A 17026-nucleotide genomic window follows, 5' to 3' on the forward strand; every position below is an offset into this window, starting at 1 on the left:
CAGTGGATCATATCTCTGTTTTGGCATTTTCCGCTGGATTCAGCTGAATACTGCTGTGCCTTTTATCACTGTGTGCTGAATTTCCAGCCAACATGATTGACAGGCTCATCAAATGCAGTCACTCAGAGTAAAGTAATGAGGGCGAGAGCTATTTCGGAGCCCTTTACTCCCAGAATTCATTTCAATAAGGCTGACCTATTTTCCACAGTTTCTTCCTTTTAAATTGCGCCAATGAAAACACATATGATGAAATCAAGCACAGAAAGAACACCTCGCCCAGCCTGCTCCAGCATCAGTACTGACTCAAGTGCATTATTATTTTGTCTAGTATAGGAAATAAAAAGCGAATGAATTGTTTGGACTTGACATGCATGGCTAATATAAACAGTATGGATGCGCCGCGCTCCAATGTGTTGTTTCGCAGGCATCATTTTGTCAAGCAAATTGGAAAATTCTCTCCAGGCGCCTCGGACGGAACGGCGAGTGGGTGTTGCACGTGGCAAGCGCTGCTCTCAAATCCAGCCTCAATGGTAAAATATCTGGGCATTCACAATGAGCTGTGGCTTATTCAGCACTCGCAGGAGCCGCGGTTAAAGCTTTAGTCGTGTGGAGAGAAAGTGCCTTGCAGCCGCCACTGCTCTGACTGGACTAATCTTTTCACTTGCAGGGTTTTATTACAACACGATTTGATTCCAGATAACACTGCACTGCTGGGAAATGAATCAATCGGACAGAACATACACTGTATTTGAACTCTCTGTTTGCTCTCTTCATGCGCTGAGCATTTACCGTTGCTTCCGCTTCACTGGACTTAATACAAATACTCACCACTCCATATGCGATGGTGTCTGTGTACATTCTCATCTCTGGGTAAATGTTCACTAGATACCAGCGGAAGGTCTTGCATTGCAGTTTTTTCCTCAGTGCTTTCCTTTCCTTGATGTCGCCGATGTCTATCCCTGAGTCCTGAAGACACACAAACAAACACAAAAAGTTAAACTCGGTTCGGTTTCATTAGCTAGGCCTACTATTTTTTTGTCATCCCCATCATATATGCTTTTTTTTCTAAAAACTGATTGGAACCCTCAGAGCTGATTGGAACTGATTGCGGCACACAAATGTGGAGTAAATGATGGCCTTTTTTATTAGTCTGGATGCCAGCCGAACTTAGCCCCGCCCTCAACATTTGAGGTCGGGAAGTTCGGTCTGGACTTGATCCGTTGTGGAGCAACTATGCTCGAATCAGAGCTGTTTGGACCAATCAAATTGTCAGGGCGGGCTTTATACGATGATTGGCAGATGATCAACAGTAACGTAATTATCCACATCACCAAAGAGCGCTTGGGTTGAATTTGTTTACTAAACGGAGAACTTGTTCGTATATGCATGCACCTTTACTATTTCTCTCAAAAATGATGATCGAAGTACTCTGTAAATTCCTTTTATAACACCGGCAAAGATCATTTACACTCATCATCTTCTTCTACTTCTTCCAGCGTACATGCAGTTCAGTTCTGTTGACAACTATGCGTCGCTCAACAAGTCATTGGTTGTATTGGTTGTAGGTCTATCCAATTGAATGCAGAGGCATTTTCTTTCCTGGTTGGGTTGAAACACGCTTCAATGGAGCAGTATCAGACTCACATTCTGACTAGAATCTGAGTATGATGACGTCACGCTACTTTTTTTATGGCTTTAATTTATAAATCAAACCCAAACTACAGAAAACCCATTTGTTCACTTTGTTAGATACAATTTAATCAACATCAAAGCTCAAGAACTGAAATATCATCATTCATATTTGAACACAATGCACAGACCATAACAGAGGCAAACATAACTTTAAACATGTACTGTAAAATTAAGACCCAATCCCAATTCTATTTTATACCCCTTCGCCTTCCCCTACCCCTACCTGTTCCCCTTGCCCCTTGAAACAGAGTGCCAAGGTGTAGGGGTGAAAATATTCCCCTAAGAAATGGGACACCACTACTATACCATTACACGTCATACCCCCTTTAATTTATTATAATGTCCTGTGACATTTAACCAGTATGAACAGCAATGAAGTGCGTAGGCTATATCTCACAGAAATCAGGCGCGAGCCCGTTTAACAAATTACTCACCAACAAAGTTTTGCGCCATATTTGGACTTAATAAAATGCCGCTCGTTTTCAGTTCAAAAACATATGAGCCAGAGTTTCCTAAGATGATACAGAATGATACAGAACATACAAGACTAGTGAAGCCGCTTTTCCATTGGACCAAACTGTTCTCTTTGTTTATTAACCGTTCCATTCCGTGCTGATCCGAGCCGACCGGTACGGATATGGTTTCGTTTTCTACTTTGGTGCTGCGATAATGTTCATACGTTATACTTCAAGTCAGTCGTTTCCTTTGTAACGCGAGAGTTTACAGACGATATGTGATGTAAATATCGACTGTGTTATGAAGGATGACCAGATATATTTTTAAACTATTATTAATATGTGTTCAAACCACCCAAATAGTGCGTTTAGCAAGCTACGGAGAAACGGGCAGCCAGGCGACACACAAGTGATCGATCCCGAGTGGCAACACACACACATTCTATGCAGCACGGTAGCGGTGGAGTGAAACTCCTCATACCCCTTCGTTCGAAGTGTGGTCCTGAAAAATCTTCGTTTGAAGGGCTATCTGGCCCTTCCCCTTACCCCTACCACTTCAGCCAAAAAAGAATCGAGACACCCCTACCCCTTCACGTGAACGCGCAAAACGAAGGGGTAGGGGAAAGAGAAGGGCTAAGGGGTAGAAATGGGATTGGGCCTAAGTCTATAAAGTGTGGGAATAATTGTTTTATTACTGAATTCCTGCTAATTTCCATTGTTTTTCAGTGTAAACGTATCTCACTTCCTTTGCAGCATCTTAGGATTCGCGCATGACACAGTTACAACTTTTAAAAAAAAACGTCTCTAGACCTTGCGCTTTTTCTATTCCACTGACCTGCATCTTGTGTTTTTAACAGCAAAAATACGTTCTGTGTGAACCAGTCCTTAAATGTGTCCGAAAAAAATTGTGTATGTGGTTAGTTGTCTTTTATCATAATTAACTCTTTCCCCGCCACCACCAGCGTTTTTGATCATTTTCACAAAAATGTCATGGCCCCATGAATATTTTACTGTTTCTCAGAACATGCAATATATCAAACGAAAGAACAGACCCTCTGCTTTTATTCTATTCTCGTGCATTTTTTTTCATCGACTTCTGAATGTGGCTAAGTTTTTTTTTTTAAACTGAGAAAATCTAATTTTAGCTTATAATTTTATCTTCTCTTCACTGGCTTCCTGTCTTTTTTAGATCTCAATTCAAAATGTTGCTGATTGTTTTTAAAGCTCTTAACGGACAAGCCCCATCTTACATATCAGATCTTATTCATTTAAAACTCAGCTCCTAAATCCCTCAGATCTGTCAATAAAGCTCACTTATATGCCCCACGGTCACGGCTTAAATTGAAAGGTGACAGAGCCTTTGCAGTTGCTGCTCTATGGTTATGGAACCAGTTGCCATCTGACATTAAGAGAGCTCCTTCTATTACTATTTTTAAATTTAGACTTAAGACACATTATTGACCTTTCATGATTTTTAAATTATGGATTAGTAACCGTTATCTTAGATTTGTTTTACTCTATTTTATTTTGTATTGTATTGTATTTATGATATTGTTTTGTACAGCACTTTGGTCAGTGTAAGCTGAATTTAAATGTGCTCTAAAATAAAATGTACTTACTAAAATCGTGTTTTTGTCATAGACTACATCCAGATCAGATTCAGAATGATAATCAAAACACAGATTGAGTAGATTGAGTCCATCAACACCCCTAAAGCTTCACAGTCCTGTAGCTCATCCTGGGTCGACATTTCATTCAGTAACATTAGGCAGTTTTGATTTATATGATTTTTAATGTTGATGATCACGTTATTTTACATATGCATATAATTACATATGATATCTCTTGTTTCTGCTTCTTCTTCACTTGTGCTTTGATCAGGAGAATCTGTACTCTTTCAGAAGATGCGTAATACCGTATAACAGTGAAAACACGGAAAGCTGGAAAATTCTGTCAATGGCAGGGAAAGAGTTAAGTGGATGTATTGGTTCATTTTAAATAATTTAATTATTTTGATATGAGCGGATGTTGCAATTTTGCATGGTCCCTGGTTGCTATGCAATGCATTCTAACAACTGGTACTTCATTAAGAAACTTTTTTCTTTTCTCAAGACGAACAACAAAACATGTTTTAATTGGTAATCAATTTATAGGTTTTTCCAGTGTCCTCAAAATTCCAGTCTTTGTAATTTAACTTAAACCAATTATTTAAAGGGATAGTCCGCCCCAAAATGATGCACAACATAAGATATTTTGGTAATACTTTATTTTACTGTGTCCTTGTTACATATACTTACCATAACAATAACAGTAAATGATGCATAAATACAAGCAAAAAACCCTCAACCAAACTCTAATCCTACCCTAACCTTATAGAAAGAACTCTGCAGGAAGTTACATCAGTTTTGTCTGAAAGAGGCTGAAAGTCATATAGAGATTCTCCCTTAAATTACAACATACACTCTTAGAAGAAAAGGTTAGAATCTTAAAAGGTTCTGTCAAGTGATTTATATATAGAACCTTTTAAGGGTTTCCATAATGGGATAATTTTATGGATTTAGTTTGAATAAAATTAATTTAGTTGTAACTCATTTTCTATTTTGATTCAATTTTATGAATTAAATTGCTTGTAGACATACTTAATCACTTGAAAAAAAAAATGAAATAAATGGTTAAAGGGTAACTAAACCCCTGCTCAGAGCTTAACTCCACCCACTGGCAATTTTCAAAAAATGCTGGAAAAGTGGGCAGAGCCCAGCGGACACAGAGGGGACGAACCGAGGGCGGGGCTGAGCAGAGGGCGTGCACCTGAGACCCGCAGTGACGGATTGATTGACAGCTGTCAGACTCACGAGTCGCAAAGATGGAGAATGACTGGAGTGACGCCAGCTTTGCAACAGAGCGGTCATTTCTCCTACCTTCACCTGAAGTGGAGGAAGGTGGATTGTCTGTAACAGACACAAACCCGGAGCCTTATCAATGCGAGCCGCTGCTCAAACTGCGTTAACTCCCGATGCCGACGATGCTAGTGAAGCAGCCGCGCAAGAGAACTGACCTAATCTATCTGTGTCCGCGGCAACCACTTGCGTGTCAGGGTTTGAAAGCGCGTCTCATGTATGAAAATTATCTGTACACATGACAGGCGGCAATAATATCACAAGAAAAGCCTGACGTGTACTGACAACTGCATTATTTAACCGTATTTTCTTCAATACAATGTTAAAGCAAGTGTCAAGTCAGTCTCATTCATAATGTTTACTTCATGTAACATGACATTTCATACTGGAGTGAAGCCGTTCTCATCGTGTGATTGGGGGAAACATTTCTGAGGGCGTGGTGAACTCGTGCAGGGGCGCGGATAGTGAGCCGTTGGAGGTACCATCCTACGTCACGATGTACCACAACGTCCAATAGGAAAATTCAACTGCAGTAGCCACCGTTCAACCTTAAGAGGGCAGCACTTTGGCGGTTTTACACCATATTTTATAGAATTAAAACACTTTATACCCAAATGTCAAAACATTTACTCGAATCAATGAACAGCATTAATAAAGCCCCAGTATTACAGATCATTAACTAAAACAAGTTGGTTTAGGGTTTAGTTACCCTTTAAACATGAAAGTATTATGCAATCATTTCAGACATTTATTCTGATACAGCGCCTTCTAGGCATAAAGCCTTCTTTAAAATTGACTCAAGAGCCTTAGGCCGCCTGTCCACCAAAGCGTTTTTTCCACGCAGCTGGCTGGCGTACTCAATTGTTTTCAATGGGAGCGGTGCGTTTTTAGAACTGCATGAGCGTAACGAGGCGCTGAGCGAGTATTTCACGCTTAAGCGCTGAGCGTTCAGGGTTTTTTATTGGTCGCCGAGAGCTGAAGAATGTTCAACTTTGAGTAAAACGCAGCGCTCATCGCAGTCACTTTTCACCCAGCCGTCCAATCACAGTGGAGGAGGGGCGGGGCAAATACAACACAGACCAACTGCCACATCCAAGCAGCATATAATATCGGAACAAAATAATTTAAAACAAGAGCCAGAGCAAATACTTTACATTGTATCTGTATTTTAATATAGAATCCAGAAACAAACTATCGGTGAAATGAGATACTAGTAACACTTCCGCGGGTATTCCTTATCATAACATGCAAAGAGTCTCAAATGAAAAAAACCCCCGCATTTTTGTAGTTTACACAGAAACGATAACAGTGTTGTTTTCAGCACAAGTACTTTGTTGTTTAACGTAGAAGGAGATTATTGGACTGGAGATATAGAATTAGGCTGATTTGCCATATATTATTGCAGTGATTTATGAAAATAAAGCATTGAACCTCGTATACCACTGGAACTGAAATAGAAATGAACATCTCAGTTCATGTTGCTCAGCACACTAGTCGTGTCTTTGTGCCTGCATCAACAGTCACTTCTCTTTCTCCCTTTCCCTCCCCTCAACATTCAGCTTGGGTCTGGGAATCTGCTGCAATCTCACGACGCCTTCCGCTTTCACCAGATCTTAATTGCTGTCTCGCTGATAAATGCACAAGCAGGGCCAAAGCTCCCTAAATAAATGGAGCACTGTAACATATGGCTGGTAGCACAGCTGAGGGCCGGAGAACTATAAATGAGGTAATGGTTGTTTAATAGATAATAACACCCGTATTTCTCTATGCATTCTGTTCACTTTTCTACGGCTTTATAATCAAATCTACTTTGCATGTTATTTCCAACAACGGAAACAGAGTGTTTATGGGCCACTCCTGTTCTGCAGCGCATTTTTAACTCTGTAACTTAAAAAAATGCATCTATATATCAGACTTTCAGAAAATGTTTCTGGTCAAGCTCAGTGTTACGTTTGAGATTTTGATCTTGTTTGGTTTTGCAGTTCAGTTTCCTTTGTTAGGGACCGTTTACAAAACACTGTTTTCAACTGAAAATGGAAAACCTTTTATGAGTTTTGGCCATTCATTTATATGAAAATGTGCTTTGAGGGCCTGAAAACACAAACTTTTGGAAACGGGATTCAAATAGCATTTTTGTCTCCATGTAAACCACAAAAACATGAATTTGTAGAAATAGTGTGCACGAGTATTATGTGTTCACACTATGGGCCCAATTTTAACGAACTGAGCACATGGTCTGAAGAGCATGGCGCAGGTGCACTTAGGGCGTGTCCGAATACACTTTTGCTAGTTTAACGACAGTCTGTCTAGTTTAAAAACAGTCTGTGCATCAGGCGCATGGTCTATAAGGGTTGTCCCTAGTCTCTTAATGAGTCATGGGTGTGTTTTGGGCGTAACGTGCAATAAACCAATCAGAGTCTCATCTCCCATTCCCTTTAAAAGCCAGTTGCGCTCACACCATGGCGGATTCGCTATTTACTAATGGCGGATTCGCTATTTACATGGAAAGACTAAACACCTCTCCAGAGAGGAATCCTTTTTTTTTATGTTTGTGTGCTGCTGCCCTGTATGTGTAATATGCAGAATGCGTGTGTTGTGCCTATAGGCGCATATTTTGAACACAACCTTAAAATAACACAAAAAATACTGCGTTTTCAGTTGCCTCAAAATAGCAACGCGTCAACAATTAACGCATTTCCTTTGCAATTTGCGTACAGACAAAACTATTGTCAAAACGATTCCCACTTTTTCGTCTGTATGCGAGAAACGCAAAGGAACAACATTCTTGTTTTTAGCACATTGTTGACATGTAAACATAGTTCATGTTTCCTTTGTCCTTGTTCATTAGTTGCCATGGTTTTTTATTTGCCCTCATGTGTCTTATCTTGTTTCAACCAAAGTGTTTCACTGTGTATATATAGCCCTCATTTTCAGTTGTTCTTTATCGTTTATTGTCGATGTTTGCTGGTTGCTCTGTTCAAGTTTTGAGAAGTTCTAAGTTCCAGTGCATGAGCATTTTGTTATTAATAAGGACCCTTTGCCTCAACCCGTGCTGACAATCTGCCACGGTCTTTTAAAGTCTAGTTTACAACAGATGTGCTTATGTAGTTAATGTCTCTTGTTATTTTAAAACTGTAATGCTGTGTAACCATTATGTAAAATACTGTACATCTACATCAAATAAATAAATAATAAAAACAGCCTTATACTGGCATCAATTTTAAGTTCACGTTGACTGGCTAAGTTTTTGGTCTGATAAAACATATCTATATTTCCTTTTGACCAGCAGGTAATATATTCCAGCGAAAGAAAATCAAACATCTTAAACATTCCGACACCGTTGGTGGTTTATTAGAAATACATTTAAGAAAAATATGGGCAACATAAGTGAGGAGATGAAAAAAAACTACCTATTCAATGCACTCTTTAATAATACTATAAAGTTTATAGTATTATCAGCAACACCTATTAAAAGATAATGTGTATTTAGGTCACATCCTGTATAAGGGACCGTTTTCAATTAATAATTCATGCAGTTTTTTAAAACAAATATCATGAATCTTTAATGATAAGGATATCTTAGGAAATAAACTCTTGTCATCTCAAGATTGGACTGCTGCAACAGCCTGTTGTCTGGTTGTTAGTCTACAATGCTCCAGAATGCTGCAGCTCACCTGGACTCCAGTGAACACAAAAGGGCTCTCTACCCACCTCCTCTGTCTCGCTACACTGGCTGCCCATGTCTACCGACTTCAGATTCAAGCCATATAACATCTCCACCCTCCCACATACGCCCACTTTCACATGTCTAGGCTTCTTCAGAGACTACTGGGGTCTGTGAATGAGCAGTGCTTATGCTATCATCGCAATGAGGCACAAAATCAGTTTCCAGAACATTCACATTCACTGTTCCTTAATGGTGGAGCATTGCAAATGTCACCAGAACAACCCTGTAAATTCCTGTAACACAGTCACACTAGACTTTGAGCACGTGAAACTTCCAGACTGTCCTCTAAAAAAACAACTCTATAGGTAGTTTTTCAAGCACATTATTACAACCTTTATTTACATTTTAAAGTCATGCGCCCTCTAGCTGACGTAAAATAATGACAGTGTCGTGTTTCGTCTGTCATCATGAAATAACGCATGACTGTCGTTACCAATCAAAATGCGTGTTCATTTAAATGCAATATGTGGACTTTAAACCACCATTTGTCATATTTCCATTTAACAAAATATTTTTTTTATTAACAACTACAACCACCCCACCCCTAAACCTCCACCTACCCCTACCCAGTGATTTATAGTGCATATACAATTTATGAGCACATGCGTTCCCTGGGATCGAACCCACGATTGCATGATCACATGATCACATGATGTTGTATTTTGCAATGCTCTATCAATTGAGCTATGCAAAACCCAAAATATAAAGCAAATAAAAGGAAACAAAGCATTAAAATGAACATGTCCCGTTGTCGATAGGGGCACAACTTTAGTAATCGCTCATATGGGTCGTATTTCAGGGAAGTGACAAACGACCTATATAGGCGTATTGGTTGGAGGACATGTTGGAAACTTCTATGAACACTGTAATGTCGTAAAATGACATCACACTCTGCTGCATCTTTTTTTACAAAACACAATTCAAAATAATACATTTAAAATGTAAAACATTTAATCTACCCCACTTTACTGCTATGTTGCAGTAAGTCTTGATTTTGTTTGGGGGGGGGGGGGTCTACTAGAATAGTTTTTTATGCTTGAATGTTCAAAAAACATTGTTGCAGCACCTCTCTTCCCATTCTGTCAGAAACGCTCTGCAGTGTGTTTCCCGTACAACGACGTAACTCACTGCTTAACTACCATACTACGATGCATCGTTGAAGAACTCAACAAGCTAGTCACAACTGTTTCCCGAAATCGCATAAATCGCAAATTTGTCATTCAACCACGTTGGTTAATGATGTCACGCAGGTGTGGAGTAATAACATATTTTAATGAATTAATGCTAGATGTTTTGCTATACATTATAGACATGGCATCTGAGGACTAATCCTAATTTTTCTCAGTTATTTTGCTTTCTTTTCAGAATTAATCATCGGCTCGTTCTTACATACTGGAGCATGTACGCACATGCAAACTCTTTGGAAATGGTGCTTTTAAATATCTTGACAAACTAAAAGACGTAAACTTCAAACAAGAAACGTGATAAACATGCGTTAGACACTTTATTTCCGAATTTTCGAATATTTTAGAGGCTAGAATTCGGCCTTATTGGGACAATATAGCCCTCACCAAACCTACCCCTAGCCGATAAACAGGCATAAGACACTTTATTTCCACTTTTCGAAAATTGTCTTAATTTTTTTTTTTAAATAAATGCCTTTCCGATCTGATATGTGATGGGAAAAGGGATAAGAGCAAGTTTAGCAAAAGGTGGATTCAAACCTCGGAATCGAGTTGCGTCAACTTTCTGCTGTGTGCTTTACCCCTATACTACTACTGCTGCTGTACACAAACCAGTGTCTTCCGTCCTTTTGTCTGGCCAACCAGATGTCAGTGGGCGGAGTTAGTGCAAATAGCATTTGCCAACAAGGCAATCTATTTGCACTTAGTGAAAACAGACACTTCGCAAATAAAAACCCTAAATCTCTTGTACATTTTTGAACTTGTATTGCAGCTTTTCTTGTGTTACTGTCTCATTTAGGTGAATTTAGCATTCCTCACTTATAAGACATGTTGGATGAAAGCGGAATATGTATAGCTGACATAGACCTCACCTCTTGTGGAATGTTCCAGGCCATGTAGACGTGGCTTTTAAACTCATCCATCCACACTTCGGCCACTCTCAGAGCATTTCTGCGCACGTGGGCAGTAAGATCCTCCGTGTAGGGTTTGTGGGCACGCTCGATATGGGCGATACGAGCACAGGGCAACACCTCCACACTTCCTCCACATTGCCACACCTACACAGACACAAAGAGTCTAAATAAAAATACATTTTCACACTGAGAAATACAACAGGCACAATTCTTGGCAAGATACATCTACTCTCTGGCTCAGACTGAGGAGCTGATAACGTGCAGAAGCTTGGTATCTTGCGTAACACTTATGTCTCTAATAATAAAGCTCATTTGGACATCTTAAGGACACCCAGACCCCCATGAGACGCTGAAAGGAAATTTAATTTATGGCATGTGAGGTAAATTGGATACATTTAAAATACGGATTTGTCTCAAGGGGAAAAGATAATGCATGCGTCTTTGCATGTGAACACTCCAGCTGTCTTCTATGGCTGTATCCTAACACAGTTGGAACCTCATAAGTGACTGATTTGGAACACTCTACATCGACAGAAACTCAAATATATCTCCACATGTGAAGCACATGGTGAGACGTGAACCACAGTTATAACAGAGTTTAGAGTTAGCATGTTGCTAAGCTAACCATCAACCTGTCAGGCAAAAGTCAGCGCACATAAACAAATGCTGTCTAAATGGTCAATTTGTTTAAAGATTGAACACATATTTCAGTGTTTCTAATGCCGCGTTCCAGGCAACCCGTAACCCGTGTTTTTCCAACCTTCTACCCGTGAAAGTGGACTGGAACGGCAGTCAAACCCGTGACTTCCCACCCGTGAACTCGTACTAGATAGATGTCCTCCCAGTTACGAGTTTTGACGTCACATAGCCCGCGAAGCAACAATGGCAGCCCCCTACGGATGCGTTGTTTATGAAACAAATATACAAATAACGTAAAATAAAAGGTATAACAGTTTTTCTTGCCATCTGCGCTGTTTTTCTCCTCCGTTTCCCTCAAATAAGCAAGGAGTAAGCACCTTTGGCGATAGAAATGATTGTAAATGAGCATACACCCCGTACGGTCCGCCACGCTTTGTTTACATCTAACTACCACACAATTCCTTGCGCTCAGGCAGTTTGGCGTGACTTTGCCTGGAACACTACAAAGTCGTGAGTCGTGGTTTGAAGTTGTAATTTACGGCTCAAAAACCTGCCTGGAACGCAGCATTAGTTCTGAATAAAAGGAGTGTGTACAATTTAGCATAGTTAAAAGTGCTCTTTTTACAGAAAGAATATACTTAGCTACGCAAAAACTGGATGTAAACTTTTCAGAAACTTACAGTATGTTAATTGCAATCAAATGAAAATGTGGTATAGTTTGAATTCAATTATCTGAACTGCCTTTTGACCCTCAAGAAAGACAAACATCTTTTTATGTAATTTCATAATTACCTCTGAAAGTCTCCCTGTGGTGAAAATCAAGTTTTTAATGTTGTTTATGTGGTGTTTTTAATATGCTTTCAGACAAACCATGTGCAAATTCATAAGTCAACACCATTTCTGAGTATTTTCTCTTTAAAACTGCAGTAAACCAAAGACATGACGTCACAAACGACCTTCCAATCCCTGACGTCACAAACTACCTTCCAATCACATCAACGTGTGGGCGGGCTTTAGCATATTATCAAACTCTGAAGCAGATGGTATGAATGTATGGTATGATGTAAAAAAAATGGTATGATGTATTTTACAATGTTATGATGAACTATATGCCTGTTCAAAGCGTTTCTGAGGATGCTGATTTTCAGAAGGCAGCTGTCTGACTCTGAGATGGCAAATAGGAACATGGTTTGTATAACATTAGCAACACATTATTAGCTGTTTGATAATGTAGTCAAGCAAAAGGTTAATCGAAGGCTAATTAAACTTTTAAAGATCCCATGGCATGGCATTTTTCTATTATTTTATAATGTTTCCTGAGGTGTACTTATATTGTTAGTATGATTTTTACATCATAAAATGTCATAATTTAGAAATAAAAGGCATTTTTTCTATACTGCTGTTTGCCCTGTGGCTGAATGCCCTGCTTCAAGAGGCGTGTCTGCTGTGAGACTTCAGTAAAAACGCCCACTGTTGTGATTGGCTGACATCTTTGCATTTGATATGAGCGGAGGGGGCGTGGTTTAACGAGGTCTACGAGGCACGAGCAGGCACGAGCTGCTGCCAGAGAGATGGATGGACCGGAGTTCACTTCTCATCAGTTCTGTCAGTCTCAGTTCAGTGAACTGTTGTAGTTACAGCATATACTTCAGGTTATTAGTCTATTTCTAGTCAGAGGAAATGTCACTCATGTCAGAAAGTTAGTAACTTTAGTAAATTATGGATCAGCGCTGACTGGAGACGCAAACCGTTTAAAACGATTCAGTCCGATTTGGTGAACTGATTCGGTTCACTAAAAAGAACCGGTTCAAAAGAAAGATCGTTCGTGAACCGGACATCACTAATGTACCAGAGACTGAGCTCAGCGATTGTTAACAAAGTTATTTATAGTAACTACTGAGTTATGAGAGCGCCGTCAGTCAGCGTGAGTTTATTGTGTTTGTATCTGAGAGTTCTGAATAAACACGAGTCCCAGTCACGCCGAGTCCGTCTTCATCATTATTACCAACTTTGTAACACATGCAAAGTACCATTACAGCTGTCGAGATGAACGAGTTACGAGTAAGTGTTGACAATACTATTATTTTTAGATATGTTCCTATCATATGGAAAGCGTCAGTGCATTGAGTACACAGCGCAAACAAAGACACAACAGCAGTAATCGAATGTAATCCAGTTTATTGTGGGAATAGCTGGCTAGCCTAGCCGGATACCCTCACGCTTACCCCCCTTCTGCTTAATCTCACGCCGCGTTTGGTGCCTCCGCTGTGGGCCAGATGCAGTACTGGGGGTCGGGGATGTTGGAGGCCGACCGGTCGACCTTGGCGTGTGTAAGGTTTATCTCTAAAGATGTGACTCTGCTAATGTTGAGCAGAAACGACTGTATGCACATTGTAGAACAGATAGACGCGACGAGGACGTACAAAAATACTGACTCACAAGATAGAAAACACGAAAACACTGTTCTGTCGAGAGAGAGAGAAGCCGCAGCGTGTGCACGAATAATAAATAATTAGCTACACATAAGAAATCACTGATCACAGATCAGAAGGAACTGAAAAAAGACTTCTGTTTTCATTTGTACATCCAAACACTGAGAAACTGCCAGCGTTCACTCGTTCACAAGCTCTCGAGCGTTTGCATGGGCGTGCCAGATTCTCTTGGCGGAGGAAAGGGAGGAAACCGTTCCTGCTTGGACGTCAAACCAGGAGACTTCAGGATTGGCTCATCTGGCCTGTCATTTTCTCAAAGGCAGAGAAAGACAGCCAGAACTCGGGTTTACACCGATCAACATTTCTATCCACTTGGGGACAATATTCAGGCTAGGGAAACTCATATTAATGTTGAAAAACCTCATAAAATGAAAATTTCATGCCATGGGACCTTTAATCAAACAATTTTACAAACTGTACCTTTTAAAAGTGTACTTAAAGGATAAGTTCACTTTTCAATAAACTTTTGCTGATAATTTACTCACCCCCATGTCATCCAAGATGTCCATGTCTTTCTTTCTGCAGTCGAAAAGAAGTTAAGGTTTTTGATGAAAACATTCCAGGATTTTTCTACATATAATGGACTTCAATGGGCTCCAAACGGTTCAAGGTCCAAATGACAGTTTCAGCGCAGCTTCAAAGGGCTTTAAACGATACCAGATGATGAATAAGGGTCTTATCTAGCGAAACGATCGGTGTCTGCGAGAAACCGAGCAGTATTTATGCTATTATTTTACCTCGTATCAGACGAACGTGATCATCTCTGAGCTCCGCCATAACTTCCTCTCAGTGAGGTCAAAATACGAGCGTGGTCATAGACGTATACATAGATAGCTCATTAGCGCTTGCACGGATCAATAGAATGAGGCATCTATGATGAATATATCTATAACCATGCCCGTATTTTGACCTCACTTAGCGGAAGTTAAGGCTGAGCTCAGAGATGATCACGTTCGTCTGATAAGAGGTAAAATAATAGCATAAATACTGCACGGTTTCTAGCAGAAACTGATCGTTTCGCTAGATAAGACCCTTATTTATAGTCTGGTGTCGTTTAAAGCCCTTTGAAGCTGCACTGAAACTGTCATTTGGACCTTGAATCGTTTGGAGCCCATTGAAATCCATTATATGGAGAAAAACCCTGGACTGTTTTCATCAAAAACCTTAATTTCTTTTCGACTGCAGAAAGAAAGACATGGACATCTTGGATGACATGGGGGTGGGTAAATTATCAGCAAAAGTTTATTGAAAAGTGAACTAATCCTTTAAGTGTGTTAAGAACCATAAGAAAGTGTACTCTCTTTAAAGGTGCAGTATGTAAGTAATAGTCCAAATTCAAAATATTATAGGTTTTTATAGACATTATAGAGTTGTTTCCCCGCCGACCCCTCCTCCTCTAACTCGACACACATGTAGGTTGCCAGATTGAGGACAAGCACCAGGAACGAGGGCAAATGACACTGTCAGATGATCAGTTAATGTATACGTTTGTAATTTTTTTTATTGCTTTTTAGGCCAGGTAGAATCTGCGATCTCTGAACCAGTTCATTTGCTGGCTTCAATGGCTGCAATACGCTGTTTCCACCAATGAAATGGCAGAAAGGTGAATGGCAGTGGGCAGCATCAAACGGGCCAAAACAAAAACAGACATCTGGACAAGGAACACATTTCCAAGTAAGGTATTATGGTATTTTTATGCTTTAGTATAGTCAAAAAAACATAAAGCACCTTTAAGTACACTTAAGTGGCCTTTTATTTCAAACAGATTATATTATCTATTTAAAAGTAAATTTTTTATAATGCATACTTCTCACTTTACCAGCCATTTTGGATTTATTTGTCACCGAGTTGGTCACAATGCTTTCACAATGATGCTTAAAACTTTTGGAACAGTATTCACATTGAATTACGACCCATGTTATTCAGCAGCAAACCTATTTGAAAAGGTTGGTTGACCAATGAAGTCTTTTATTTAAAAGCATGGGGAGGACAACAGCATAGCAGTATCCCAAACAATGTCCACATTAACATAATACACTGGTGACAAGCTATGCGGTTTTGTATTTAAAAAATGATAAAGCTGATTAGGGCAAAGCTCTTTCAGCAACAATAAAATACTATTATCTATGTGTAGAAAAAAATTCCATTACTCTTTCAAGATTAGAACTGCATTTTGAAGCGATTGTTATGGTCAGCCAATTTAATAAAAATAAAAAAAAATTGTCTGAGGAAAAATATGACAATCTGAGAGGTCATGACTTCACTTTGAAGCCAGAGGAAATGTATCAAGATTGTGTGGAGTGTATTATGAGGCTGAGCAGAAGAGGCTATCAAGGACACTCGATATACGCTTCACTCCAGCAGGTACACTCTGCTCTCACTGCGGGGAGGAAGATGAAGCTGTCATTATATCTAAAACAGAACTCCCTATAAATGTATTGCTCACTCTTAAAGGGGGTTCACACTGGCAGCGAATCAAAGCAACAAAGCCACATGAATCACTCATTTTCAATGAGAGATGGTAATTCAGTGACTGTTGGAAATTTCATAAAGTTGACCAATGGACGCTACCCATCAAAAGTTTGGAATAATTACTCCAAAAAATGATTATGCTCACCAAGGCTGCATTTATTTAATCAAATACAAATAAAAGCCATGAATGACTGTGCGGCCGTGAATGAATGCCGTGCTTAGCTTCCCTCAGCTCATCGCTCTTGTGATGAATGAAATCTGACAACTACTGCGTTTGTGCTGCGACTCTCGTTCGGCTCGTGCTGTATTGAACAGACACGTTCAGTTTTTAATTGTAGCGTCTGTTCTGTAACTGAACTAAATGATTTTATTAAAAGTTACGTTGTGACTTTTTTTTTGTCCGGTCAGTGTATTATTAATATTATAATTATTATAATTCTTTTTTTTGGTAACACTTTACAATAAGGTTGTATTAGTTAATGCATTAGTTAACATGAACTAACCATGAACAACACCTCTGTTCAGCATTAGTTCATCTTTGTGACCGTTAGTTA

The 17026-nt window shown here is 39.5% G+C and overlaps 1 protein-coding gene across 1 annotated transcript in view; it reads right to left on the reverse strand.

The window, feature by feature from the left end:
• Window positions 1–17026, reverse strand: part of galnt18b (UDP-N-acetyl-alpha-D-galactosamine:polypeptide N-acetylgalactosaminyltransferase 18b) — a 177469-nt gene that overhangs the window by 39829 nt on the left and 120614 nt on the right. Inside the window, exons 7-8 of the mRNA XM_079802002.1 lie at window positions 10828–11013; window positions 829–966 (exon numbers count right to left, since the gene is read on the reverse strand). Of these exons, the coding sequence (XP_079658128.1) occupies window positions 829–966; window positions 10828–11013 (324 nt within the window). The remainder of the gene's footprint in view (window positions 1–828; window positions 967–10827; window positions 11014–17026) is intronic.

Source organism: Gobio gobio (assembly GCF_949357685.1).
Source record: "Gobio gobio genome assembly, chromosome: 2".
NCBI lineage: Eukaryota > Metazoa > Chordata > Actinopteri > Cypriniformes > Gobionidae > Gobio > Gobio gobio.